Source organism: Medicago truncatula, chromosome 1 (assembly GCF_003473485.1).
Source record: "Medicago truncatula cultivar Jemalong A17 chromosome 1, MtrunA17r5.0-ANR, whole genome shotgun sequence".
Taxonomy (NCBI): Eukaryota; Viridiplantae; Streptophyta; class Magnoliopsida; order Fabales; family Fabaceae; genus Medicago; species Medicago truncatula.
Window position 1 is genome coordinate 45,098,938 of NC_053042.1, and position 14,452 is coordinate 45,113,389.

General features: G+C 33.8%; 1 protein-coding gene across 2 annotated transcripts; it reads left to right on the top strand.

Moving 5' to 3' along the window:
* The first annotated feature begins 3,558 nt into the window (after positions 1-3,558).
* Positions 3,559-6,847, top strand: LOC11427964 (uncharacterized). 2 transcript variants are annotated; one of them, XM_003591697.4, is made up of 2 exons: positions 3,559-3,718; positions 4,717-6,847. In XM_003591697.4, exon 2 carries the CDS (start codon positions 4,724-4,726, stop codon positions 6,515-6,517), a length of 1,794 nt encoding a protein of 597 aa, XP_003591745.2. In that variant the 5' UTR covers positions 3,559-3,718; positions 4,717-4,723; the 3' UTR covers positions 6,518-6,847. The 2 variants fall into 2 exon arrangements, with proteins under 2 accessions (XP_003591745.2, XP_024640536.1); XM_024784768.2 differs by having other exon boundaries at positions 3,564-3,718; positions 4,666-6,847.
* Positions 6,848-14,452: the final 7,605 nt, after the last annotated feature.

The window sequence follows — 14,452 nt, forward strand, 5'->3', positions numbered from 1 at the left end:
CACATGGGAAGGTATAAAACCTTCCCACCATGGGAAAGGTGGTTTTTTACCTGCAATAGCCAGTCAAACAGGTTGCCATTGGTTTTGTTTGGAATTGCAGCTGAGACAAAAAATGATTAATAACTTATTATATTATATTGTGAACTACACCTCCCATTTTTTAAAAATAACTATCCACACCACAAAATCCAAACACACAAAACACGGTAGCAGGCAGCTCCACTCCATTCTTCTCCTCCTCCTCCTTGTTCTTCAACACACCGCTCACATCCACACACCGCTCACACCTCTCCTCCTTGTTGAAGACAGGCTTGTTATCTACCTTCTTCTCTTTGTCGAAAATTCCACACCTTCATCCACTTGGTTGCTGAAAATCTTCAGATCTGTTAAACTGAACAAATTTCGCCGGACGAAAAGCTATCGCCGCTAGAAAAGCCGCCGCTGCAGCTGCTGCTGCTAACGCTACCGCTACGATGTCGTTTTCGTCTCCTAACTTTAACAAGCCCAAAAAGTTTCATTCCTCTTCTCCAGGTCTGTTTTTTTAACCTAATTTTTTATTGTTAGAACATTGTGTTTTGTGATTGGTAACTTAAACATAGAAATTATTGATTTTTAGTTGGTCTGAAAATTATTGAATTATTTTTGGTGGAATATTCTTCAAATTAATTCCTTCGATGAGGATATTGATGAATAAAAATATGTTTTTCTTCTGTGTTTTTCTTCAATGTTTTTCTTTTATGCTTTGCGGCTGTTATCTTGACTGATTTTAACTTTTGACCAACTTTGACTGATTTTTTGTTATCTTGGTAGAAACTGCATTATGGATATTGATGAAATCCTTAGTATTTTCCAAAAACGAGACCACACTGCAATTGGTGGGAGTGAATCTGAGGTATGTGTGTTATTGCCTACACGTCAAAAGCACTGTACGCGTTCCACACCAGCAATTAGTGCCCCTCGGACGAGATGAACAATTTCCGGATGCAGATCCCAAACTCGAAGCCCTCCCATGGGAGATTTCGTCAATAGTTGTTCGACGGCGAGGATTGTTGACTCGATCTGTCATGTCGGGAACGAATTGGGAACGAATCTAGGTTATGGTTCGATTTAGACGGCCGGTGCTGACGGCGTTTAGAGAAGAAAAGGTTTCGGATCGGTGATGATTAAGGATCGAAATGAAGGTGACAGGCGGTGGTGGTGACGGGCGGTTGCTGGAGAGGAGATGCTAGGAATGTTGAGGATTGGAGAAGACTGGTTGTTATTTGTTAATACGAGTTATTTGTTGTTGGATTAAAAAATGTGATTTCTAATAATAATATTTTTTTTAGTGCCACTTGGCAGGATTTTGGCCATTTGATCTAACTAACATTTGTTTTTTGTCATTTGATCTATGTAATGTAAATAAATATGGTGACAACTAGGCTACCCATGAAAGAATGATGGGTAATTTACCCCAACCAATACACATTAGCCACATAAGCACATATTCATGAACTATCTTGACCCCACAAATAAATTGCTCATTTTCATTGGTTGGTGGGTAAATTACCCACCATTCTTCAAAGGTAATTTAGAAAAAACCAATAAATATTTTATACACTTATTAAAATCAAATTAAAAAATGGGATAACAATGTTTTTGGTCCCTATAGATTTGAGACATTTTAAGTAGTTTTTTTTACACACGTGTTAAGAACATAACTAAGAACGTTCAGTGACTGATCAAACTATTGTTATCGACTGACCAAGCTTACAACTCTAACTCTAATGACAACTATAACCCTGATGACAACATTCTTCGATCTAAACTAATACAAAGATTTCATCACGACTGATGAAACTCACAACTCTTGCCCTAACTAAAAGAATCTTGGAGTCAAAGTACTTGGATGACCGTTTATTGACTAATCAAACTCTTGTTATTGACAATCTTGATTAGTCAATGAACGTTCACTGACTAATCAAATTCTTGTTATCGACTGACCAAGCTTACAACATACAACTCTAATGACAACTATAACCCTAATAACAACATTCTTCGACCTAAACTAATACAAAGATTTCATCACGACTGATGATACTCACAACTCTTGCCCTAACTAAAAGAATCTTGGAGTCAAAGTACTTGGATGAACGTTCACTGACTGATCAAACTATTGTTATCGACTGACCAAGCATACAACTCTAATGACAACTATAACCCTAATGACAACATTCTTCGACCTAAACTAATACAAAGATTTCATCACGACTGATCAAACTCACAACTCTTGCCCTAACTAAAAGAATCTTGGAGTTAAAGTAATTGGATGAATGTTCATTGACTAATCAAACTATTGTTATCGGCTGACCAAGCTTACAACTATAACCTTAATGACAACTGTAACCCTAATGACAACATTATTGGATGAACGTTCACTGACTAATCAAGATTCTTTCAATCGATAACAAGAGTTTGATTAGTTAGTGAACGTTCAACCAAGTACCAGTTACTAAGTTGATTAGTTTCTAAGAGGATAGTTTGTAATGTTAATTTTTGTATTTTAAAATTATTAGAAAATGTAGTAGAAATTTAAATTCGTACGAATTAAATCCAAAATCAAATCCGGTCCAAACCTTCGAAATCCTAAATTAAATCCAACGATTTAGACCAATCCGATGATTATATAAATCTTTTCCATTACTAACGTCGTTGGATTTTACAACATAGATCTGGAACTGGTTGTATGAACTGTTCATCAACGCTAAATGATATTTTCTTTCTATTCATTCTTACCACATTGTAATTTTTCTAAAGAAAAAGTTTTTAATTTTTTTTAACTTTTATCATCAATAAAAATTCCATAACAATATATTAAAATATTTCATCAATTCTCTATGCTTCGACATACTTCTGGAGGCCGAAATTATTTAACCAAAATTATTTATCCAAATTTTACTCAATGTTTTTGTTATATGTGGTGGTTTCAATATAAATGTTCATTTGGGCTTGAAGATTTTCGGTTAGCTACATAGGCCCATTGCTACATATGTCTAAAATTGTGTATAAAGTCCAAAAATTAAAATAACATTTTTCCTATAGGTGGGGTCCGATTGTGGGGTACAAATTTTTGTTAAAGGATGAAAATCAAAAAGTTATAAAAGGGTTATAGGTGAAGAATCCTAGCCATTCAATTTATTTATTAATATATCTATGGTCCAAATTCACCCTTCCCATGGGAATGGAATCCACCTTTCCATGTGAAACATAGCCTATTTTTATGTTGTAGAGTACAACAAGGATTGAACCAAGTTTTGGGACAGTTTATGTTAAAGTAGAACAAGACAAAACCACGGTTTTCTTACCAAAAGAAAAAAAGGTAAAAGTACTAATAGTAATTAATTTGATTCCACAAAATAATAGTGTAAAATAGTGTAATGTGTGAACAAGGAAATGAAAAATAGTAATAACTAATAACGAAGATGGAAATTCTTTATATCTATCTTTATTAATTTTGATTTTCACACGCTCGCTTTCTCTTTCTCTCTCTCTGTTTCTGAGCAATTTCCACTTTTATTTTCATTTTACTGAACGCACGCACACGCGCACATTCATTTTCCATACACACTTCTCTCTCTCTCTCTCTCTCTCTCTCTCTCTCTCTCTCTCTCCTCCACACTTCCCATTTTCCACTGTTTACTTCTTCACCTCAACGATTCCTCTGCTAAGTCTCGTCTCGGTGAGTTTCTGGGTCTTCTCCTTTTGTTTGTTTCTATTACATGCTTCTTACTACCACTTTAATTGCTTAATTATGACCCATGTGAACCATTTAATGTCTCAAGTGCTTGATTTTAATTAAATGCTTCTCAATTTCAAACACAAATTGAATTTTTGAATCTGGGTTTTGCTGATTTACATCAATAGAGTCAGAATTGGTGTCAACTGGAACCACTCACCCCTTAAAAGATTCAATAGAATCTTCAGATTTTTGTCCATGTCATGTTATTCATTTTTTTTAATTAGTAGTAGAATATACTCTTCAAAAATATTAGTAGAAGTTGATGCAAGAAATTACTTATTTTTTGAGGAAGCAAATTTTGTTTTTGGTTTTACTGGCCTATTTATTTAATCTTTTCTTATTTTTTAATTGAAAAGCTAGCTACTCATTTTGTAATTGTTTTTGGTCTAGCAATACGGTTGGTGGTAACTTTACAAAATTATGACTAATCCCGGCTTAAGTTGAATAGCCAAATTTTGCAAGAGGAAAATTGTGTTTTTGTTTTTAAAACTCAGTATCCGGTCCGAGGATAGACTAATTTGAAGGGGTCCGTCCACTTGCGGGGAGAGCCCCATTTAAAGGCAGAGCAAAAACTCTGTACGGACTAGCCCACTGAAATTGGCACTGTGGGGAATCGAACTTGAGACCTTGAGAGGAGCATACTCCAAGGTCTCAAGCCAACACCACCGGGCCAACCCGTGTGGGTTGAAAATGTTGCTTTTTAATTCCCAAATAATTGTTGTACTTTGAATCATGAAATTTTCAAAACAAAAGATGATATATTCAACTTTTAAATAATAAAAAAATGCTTGGAATAGTTTGGCATGAGTTGAAATTGAAATATATCTGTAGCTCTATATTTAGTTCCCTTTTTAACAATATTGTGTGTTATTTGCTGAGTATTGCAGAGCTATTACCAAGGACTTGTCTTAAAAGAGCTTTTTTTTTGCCATTCTTAGGTAAGCGATGGTAGCTGAATCATGGTTTCGAAGTCTATGGAAGACTCAACGTAAGGATGATTCTAATTCTGAGAAAGCAGAGATTGGAGTGTTAGCATTTGAAGCTGCGAAATCGATGTCCAAGCTTGTCAATGTGTGGCAGTCTTTGAGTGATAAACAGGTTGCCAAGTTGCGAGATGAGATTTCAAATTCGGTCGGTATCAAGAAGCTTGTTTCCGACGATGAAAATTTTATTGTACGTTTAATCAGTCAAGAGATGCTTGAGAGTATGGCACATGTGGCCGAATCTGTGGCTAGGCTTGCGAAGAAATGCAGTGATCCAAGACTGAAGAATTTTGAGAAGGCCTTCGATATGTTCATTACCCGTGGTTTTGATTCGTATGGGTGGGTAATGTCTTTTAAGAAAATGGATAAAAAGGTCAAAAGGATGGAAAAGTTTGTATCGATTAACGCGAGCTTGTACCAAGAGATGGAAATGCTCGCTGATCTTGAGCAAACTCTTAAGAGAATGAAGGTTTACAGTGAGTCGGATGGGCCGAATTTGATCGAGTATCAGAAGCAGGTTGCATGGAAGAAGCTGGAGGTGAAGAACTTACAGTCTAATTCTGTGTGGAACAGGACATATGATTACACTGTTCAATTTTTAGCACGATCTTTATTTACAATACTTGGTAGGATTAACAAAGTTTTTGGAATTGAAGAGGTAATAAATGTTGGTAAAACCACGAATCGTAGTGTTCCCAATTCTGATCACATTCGCGGCAGTCAGGCGGTCTCAGAGTTATTGCAATCTTCAGTCCATCCATCCCAAAATAATGTTACCAGATTTGCTTCAGGACCCCTTGGTCCTTCTACTGCTAAATCAGATCAAAATGTTAGAGCAAATAAAACTAGCATTCTTCACTCGGTTGGCGACTCTTCGACGAAGTCAGGCCCGATTTCGGGAAAATATAGAGGCATCAATTTTTTCTCAGGACCTCTCGGAAGAAGTTCAAAAAAACCTGTCCCGGATAATGTAACAGGTAAAAACAACAAGTTTTGGAAGTTTAATTATGGCCACTCAACAACCACAAGTGGGAAGGAAAATAACACAAGACATAGTCGAGTGACTCAAGTAGGACCTTTCAAAGGCTGTATTGCTGCAGATAGTTCCTCAGTCATCGACTGTCACTCAAACTCTAATGATATTCCCTTGGAAACTCAGAATCACAAAGATGCTGATTTAGACCTTCATACTCCTGGAAATGTAACTCATTGTACTAAACCGACATTCAGTTCTCTTTGCAAGTTAAAGCCTCCATCTGAATCCCTCGGTGCCGCTTCTTTAGCCCTGCACTACGCAAATGTTATTGTCGTGATTGAGAAGCTATCAGCCTCTCCACACTTGATTGGTCTCGATGCAAGGGATGATCTATACAACATGCTACCGAGGCGTGTAAGAGCTTCTCTCAGGACCAGGCTTAAGCCGTATTCCATGGCTGCGGCTGTTTACGATGCAAGTCTAGCAGAAGAATGGAGCGAAGCAATGACAAAAATATTAGAATGGTTAGCTCCACTTGCACACAACATGTTAAGATGGCAATCTGAGAGAAGTTACGAGCAGCTGAGCTTTGTTTCGCGAACAAACGTGTTGTTGGTACAAACTCTTTACTTTGCGAGTCAAGAAAAAACAGAAGCAATAATCACCGAGCTTCTTGTCGGTCTGAATTATGTGTGGAGATATGTTAAGGAGCTCAATACAGGTATCTTAGAGATTGGCAATAGTGTAGTTGATAATGGATATTCTCTGCTGAATGCTTAAAGAAATTTTCATTAATCTCATGGCAGCTTTCAACATACACTATGATAGAATTTGTGTTAGAATGTATTAATGATGAGGAATGTTATTATGTTTTAAATATTTAGCATTATTTTTTCTTTGAGGAGATCTTAGCTGATTTAACATGATCACTGGTCTCATCTTTGAAAGGTTGTCCTATGGTTCCTACCTGCTGTTGAGAGTGTGCATATATGTTAATTAATTGTATAGCTTTTATTACCATAATGGTTATTTCTATTTCTATTTCTATATGATATTCGAGTGGTTGTTCATGAAAATTTGGAAATGCCAGTTTGCAAATATTAGCTCCAAGTGTTGACTTTAGTCTATGGATATCTATAACTATTGCCAGTGATTGATTATTGTACATTAAACATGAATTTTGTCCTTTAAAAGAAAAATATATATTTTTCTTTGCATTTTTCTATTTAATCAAATTAGTAGAGAGTGAGAGAGCTCAATAATTTTATTTTTCTCTCATTCTCCCTCACATTCCTTATCCCCCCCCCCCTATTTTTCATCTCTATAGGCAGACATTTGGCTTATAATTTTATTGCATTCTCCTTTTATGTTGTATTTTAGTGCACAGTCTGTATCAGAAAAAAAATTCAAGTTACATTACATATTGAAAAGAGACAAGATTAAAAAATAGTTCACACAGAGTGGTACATTTTACTTTCCAAACTGGTTTTTATAATGATAAGTTAATAATATGTAATTTTAATATAATATCAGAGGTTATCGATTTAGACCATACAAATATTTTTCATGCATCAAGAATGTTTTCGAAAAATCCAAACCACATGTTAAAAAGAGATAAAGTCTTAATAGATTTTATAGAAAGTGACACTCTTTATCTTTCTTTCTTTTTTTTGACAAAAAAAACTAGAAAGTGACACTCTTTATCTTATAATTTGGTTTTATAAGGATGAATTATACAAAAAAAACTAGAAAATATGAAAGGTTTCTCAGCATCATGTAAGCAATATATGGAAATTCTTGGCAAGAGTGGAATGTACCAAACGCAAACACAAGTGGATTTGACTTTCCAAATGTATTAAGTGTAGTGGCATAATAAAGTTGTGTGGTCATGAAACATTATCTTCTTTTGAATGAAAGGATTGAACATTTTGCTAATTGTCGACACTTTATTACCCCATTTCACGTGGCTTCTTTTACCATGTATGAATAAATAAAGAGGAATGATATTTGTATTTTTAGACAATTTTGGCAAACTTTTATTTCTCTATTTTAATTGGACAAAAACAATCGAGAAAGAAAGAAAAGAGTGGAGTAGGAATATCATGAGAGGATAAAAGAGAGTTATCATAAAAGTTGTCGAAAAATAGTTGTATAAATATTATTTCTCATAAATAAGAGAGTTGAAAAGCAATCACGATTTTGTTCCAAACTTGATTTCAATAATTTTTTGATGTTATGATGTTTTTGTTTAAAATTGATTTGATTTTTAAGGCTTTGTTTGACAAGGCAAAACCACAATCTTATATTGGATAGCTAGAGTTGTTTATTAACATCATTCTCTCACGGACTTATAACTTATAATATATTCCTTTTGTTTTTAACCCCATTATCTTAATTGAGATAATTAAAATATTAATATTAATTAAAAATATATGTGTTTTTTAAGGAAAATATATGTATATTTATGTTATTTTATATTTATTACATAGTTCAACGGCTAATTTTAGTAAACACTTCAACATCAATCAACTAATTTATTGTTATAATATCATCTACTATCTGTTGTTTTTTCTGTGAACATTGTGGTATCTTTGAAGTTTTGTTAAGTATGTATCCATCGTCTAATAACTCAATGTCACATCATATATTATATACCTATTAATAAAGGCAATATTTTTTTTGGTGTAGCCTTTTTAAAAAAATCATAAATTGCCCTTACAAGTTTAATAACTATCTCACGTAACTATTCAAAAAACAAAACTGCTACCTTTCTCATAAGATACAACCCCTACCATACAAATACAGCTACTAAATAAGATACACCACAACACCGATACCAGAATAAAAAATGCAACGGAAGAATGTGGAGAAGATAAAGTTCCTCAATGCTGTAATTTTTCTAAAAGGGTCCATTTGTAACAATAGCAAAGAGGAACAAATCAAAAGGTTAGTTCCATGTATCATTTCATCGTAATTTGCATTTAAATTATAGTATTTGATATCATATTTTTTCTTTAGCGATAGGATTTTTTTGGGTGACATATTTTGTTGCTTAGAAATTCTCGACAACCCTTAAATAAGAGGTCATAGTAAATGGTTGCTCAAAAGTAAGCATTGCATGAAGATTGTGGAGGGTCATTTATTTGGTGAAATTTTTGGCAATTGATTATGAAGATTAATCAATTTATATGGACAAACAAAAAAGAAATCTCGCCAAAGTACTGTATGAGATATTCCGAAAGTGTGATTACTATTTTTTATATTTATTGTTTTTGCTGTGTTTTTTTCGTCTTCTGTTAACCAAAGAGCGACATTGTTGGCCGCCGGAGGCAAGCACAATAGGCTAGCGGGAACCAAATATTGTGGTGACGGTGCTATGGATACAATTGAGATGAACTAAGGCTACATAAAGAATATGGCTTCTAACATATGACTTCGACTTTTTACCTTCCTTCTTATGTACAAGATGAGAGCGTGTGTGAGAGAGAAATTTTAGAGGGATATGAAATACATGTAGAGGAATCAAGCAATTTAATGGAGGAATTAGAAAAAGGAAACGAACATCCTCGACTACCAGATGCAAATGCAGAAGTATGGTTCAATTCTTCCTTTTTTATTTATTGTGTTATTCTTTAAGGAGACTTATTGTATTAATTTTTAGTCCTAATTTTTCTTTATATATTTTATTATTCTCTTATTCTTAACTTATTTTTATATAGACCAATGGACGAGTGATTAGATGGAGAAAGAATGAAGAATACAAAGTGTCGTGATGTTCTTCACTGACTATCTTTTAATGCCTTCTTATTTCTCAAAATGTTTAAGAATGAGACTCAAACATACATACACAAAGCACATGTTTTAAATGTACGTTTGATCTATGTTTATTATTTATGTTGATAACTTGTACAAACGATCGAGTTTATTTTGGATGTTGCAACAACAATTTTTGGCTAACCTAAACAATAAAAATATATTTACATATTTTAGTTTATCATTTTTTTTATCCCTATCAATTGTGTGTGTGTGTTTTTTTTTTTTTTTTTTTAAAATCAAAATGAGATTATATTAAACACCAAACTTATAAATAGAAAAATAATCAAATCAACGCATACGTTAGTGCAGTAGAAAAAGCGGACAGATGGACACGGGAGTGTCCGTCTGAACGCTAGTTAAAATAAATTTAATTTTGAATTAATTTTTTCTATATGATACCAATATCCGACCAATTTTTTTTTTACAAGGTACTATACTAATATCGGACTAAACTCTAAGATATCTAACAACGTACCTATTTTTTTATTTTATTTTTTTTATAAAACCAAGCATAAGTCTCGAATTGACCAAAAATGATAAATGATGGGTGGCAAACGTGGGAAGAAAGTATAAATTAGTAGCTATGAGAGGAACAAGATTCATTGAGACTCCAAGAGTATCATTCTTTGCCTCAAAGTGACATTATTTTAAGTTAACTAGCAACAATGATATAGTGATAAACTAATAACTTCTTAAATTAAGGGGAAAAAATTAAAATATGAATAAAATACACTCTTGAGATTAAAATTGCATGCAGTATATATAAGAACGCTCTTGAGATTATGTATATATGAACTTGATTTTAATTAGTTATTTTTTCTTTTCAAATGACATCAATGGTTACAAATGATCCATTAGAAAAAGAAAGAAGTTATAAATAATGTATTTTTATACATTTTATAATACATTGTCAAAAAAAATTTGTTTAAATGACGCGAGTCTACTATTATTAATTCTAGTTGAAAATCAATATTTTTATTTTTTGAGGATTTAATAAATCAAGAAGTTCTTTTTAGATATTGCAAAATATGTATAAGTAGTTGAAGTAGTCCTATTAACAATATTTGTGTATAAGTTGGTTGAATTTGAGAAGAGGGTGACAAAACCCATACGGCGGATACCCGTCCGAACCAAACCTATTTTGATGGGTTTTTCCCGCTTTGACTGAGTTTGAATATGAGTTTGGGTTTTTTTCGATTGGAAAATACGAGTACGGGACGGATAACGTGGATATATGTACCCACCCCGAATCCATACCCAAACCCGTCCCGAAAGCAGAAAATCAATTTGTTACCCTTTTTATATAAAGAGAAATGGAAACCCTAAATTATTTCATTCACACAGTCAAAGTCTCCGTCTTTCAGATGACACCCACTTATCATAATTCTCTTTTATCCCCTTTCATATTTCACACTCTCGGCCTCTCTCTTCTCCATTACCATAGTCATCGATCTCCATCATCCTTTTCCTTGACAATGCATTACAACATTGCGCTCGAGGTTGAAAATACTTTTATTTTTATTTAAAAAAATTATCCACTTCGGGGATGGGGATGGGGTGGGTGTAACGCCCACTTTCGTTTAATCGTTTATTTAATCGAGTTTAGGTGATTATATTATATTTATATAATATATGCATGATTTTGGTATGTCTTGATGATTTATGATGATTTGATTGATGACGTGTTAAGTTATGAGCTTTGGAAGATTTGATAAGGATATGAGAATTATTTTATTGTTAAATAAAATAAAGATTTGAAAATAATATAAAATATTTAGTTAAGGGTTGTTTTGATATTTTAGATAGTTTTGGGGGAGAAAGTGAGATAAGATAAGTAATTAAGAAGAGGTATATAAAGGTTAGACCTAGTCTTAGAAAAAAAACATTGTACGTGAAAACTTTTGGAAAAAGGGAGAAAAGCTTAGAGAGGAGCAAGAGACCAAGAGTGCTGCGATTTTCTTCAAACAAGGTAAGGGTGAGACTAATGATTCAATAGCATTGATCGTTGTAATTCTGATGATTAATTGACAAAGTTAGGATTGATTTAGAAAAGTTTTGGAATTAGGTCAAAACCCTAAAAATTGAGGATCAAACGGTAAAACTTGTTTAGATTGATGTAGAAACCGTCCTTTAACCTTAAAACATGTTTAGGATGGATTATGGAATCAAAATTAGGCTTTGAACCATGTTGTGTGATGGATTTTTGAGAAAAACCCTAGTCTGCCCGTGCTTCTGTTCATCGCTCGCCACGGCGAGTGATGATCCTCGCCTCGCGAGGGATGAACTTCATCGCTCGCCACGCGAGCCCTTTCCCTTCACCTCGCGAGTTGTTTGGTGCAACTCGCCATGGCGAGCAACCCTTTCTCGCCTCGCGAGTTGTTTGGTGCAACTCGCCATGGCGAGCAACCCTTTCTCGCCTCGCGAGCTTAGGCAGAGTGCATGTCATATTTTGTGTTTCGACATTTTTAGTTGGACTTTGGATGCCCTAGAGTGCCTGAACATACCTAGTATTGATTAGGAATGAATGTAGGATCAGAGGGAACCCAGAACAACATTAGTTTGGGAGATGAGTGGTACTCGCCATGGCGAGTAAGAACTCTCGCCTCGCGAGTACAACCAGAATGTAATTGCTTGAGTGTTTGTGCGATCTGTGTCGCACGTGTTGATCAAGAGTGAACCCCTAGTTGGTATTAAGACCTAATGATGACGTTTAATGCAGTCTGTAGAGTTGTTTAAGTTATGTTGATATTAAATGAACATGAACTAATGTATTGTATATTCATGCAAGATACGAAGGTTGATATTCCTGATATTTATAAGCTATTGATAAAATGATATCACCTTGTTTATGTGATCTGTTTATGCTGCTTTCGTTATTTAACTAAGTGCATAAGTTTATGATGAAGTTAGCTCCAAATTATTGGATGCATGTTGATATGTTGATTACGATGTTTTTGTTCATAAGTGTCCATGCATAGCATCTCATTGAGCTTAGTCCTCACCACGAATAATAGGAGCTTTGTCCTCCGCACGTTTTATAGGAGCTTTGTCCTCCGCACGATTAAAGTATATTAATACTTATGATGACGATTGGTACCACATGCATATAGGGAGTCTAAGAGCATTGTCACATTGTCATGATTAAGATGTCTTGTTGATGATGATTGAATACGTGATTACGTGATAAGTGTTTACCAATTATGTGATTTTGTTCATGATAATTGGATATATGATTACGTGATAAGTGTTTACCAATTATATGATGTTAATTTATAATTCGCAATTACATTGATTAATGTTATTTGATTATGAAATCTCACCCCTTCTGCTTGAAAATGTTACCCTTCGTATGGGTAACTTGCAGGTGATCGTGCTTAGTGTGCAGTTTGCTTTCGTGAGTTGGCCTTGCCTTCACTGTGTCGTCTAGGTCGCTCTGATACGTAACGGGATGGGGTTTATGTTTATGCATGCTTCATTCTCTTACGTGACTATTATGTTATTTTTATTATGTTATGGATTACGATTATGAACTATTTGATGGGGCCTGCGTGCCAAAACGTTTTATGAATTATGATTATGATTTTCCGCTGCAATGTTTAAGATATTGGTTAAATTGTTATTTAACTGTTGGATTACGTTATATGTGATATCCCGTTGTTTGATGTTTACTCTGATAAATGTTATGTTTTAAGAATTTTTAAATATTGGGAAAACGGGATGTTACAGTGGGTATACCCGAATCCGTCTAGGACGGGGATGAAATTCGATTTCTTATCCCCGTTATGGGAGGGTAACAGATAAGTATATGAGAGTAGAGTATGGGGACGAGGAAGGTGAAACCCATCCCCACCCCACCCCATTGCCATGCTTAGGTGAAATCATCATTGCCAACAAACCTTGTACGTTAATTTTGTGGATGAAGTCCTCCTTTTTTTTTTTTTTTTATGTTAACCTACGTTTCTCAAAGAAAAGAGACTCTAATGATCTAAAATTTAACCAAAAATTAAGTAAAATCTAACAAAAAAAAATGAATAACCCTCATACGATTTAAGTCCTTGCTTACTCCTTACCAATTGCTCCATAAAACTTTGTTCAAAGGTGGCAGTGGCTCCATGAGCAATACTCCCATGTTTTATTTGGTATAAATGGAAATTAAAAGTTGAATAACACGTTTGACTTTTATTTATAAAATAAATTGGCTAATGTGCTTACATTAGCTTAAAATATATTACATTGCAACAAAACAAAAAAACGTATACTGACCGCTAACATAATGTGAAAATTGACAAATGACTTGGTCTTCTAAGTAATCAAGTTTAAACTATCATTTAAGTAATGGCTTGGTCTTTTAAAAGAAGTCTTTATTAAAAATAAAATAAAAATTAAACTATCATTTTAAAGCAATCAAAAATCCGAATATGTGGTATTGGAGAGAGATTCACAAGTAGTATTTCACTCTAATCATATTTGGAGTTTCTGAATTTAAGATAAAATTTATTAGGAGACAACCGAATATAGTTGCAAAGGCGTCGATATCTTATAGGCTAATCACTGATATTTTAAGAGCATTTCTTTTTGTACCGAGAATTTCTTGATTAATAACATGAGTTAATTTTCTTTCGGTAAAAAAAATCATTTAAAAAAGACTCAAATTTTTAAAATGAATCTCAAAAGTATTTGGATGAAATAGTTAGTAGCTTAGAGTTCAAATTCAAACACCAAAGAATTAAAAATGCAACAATTAAATCTCGAGACCAATTTTTGTCTATAATTGTCTTAAAACATTTACAATAGTGAATGTTTCACTTATTTAATATTGAGTTAAACAAACATTTCTATTGTAGAGGGGAAACTTTAGATGCTTACATAGTATAATAACTATAGAAACATCAATCTCTT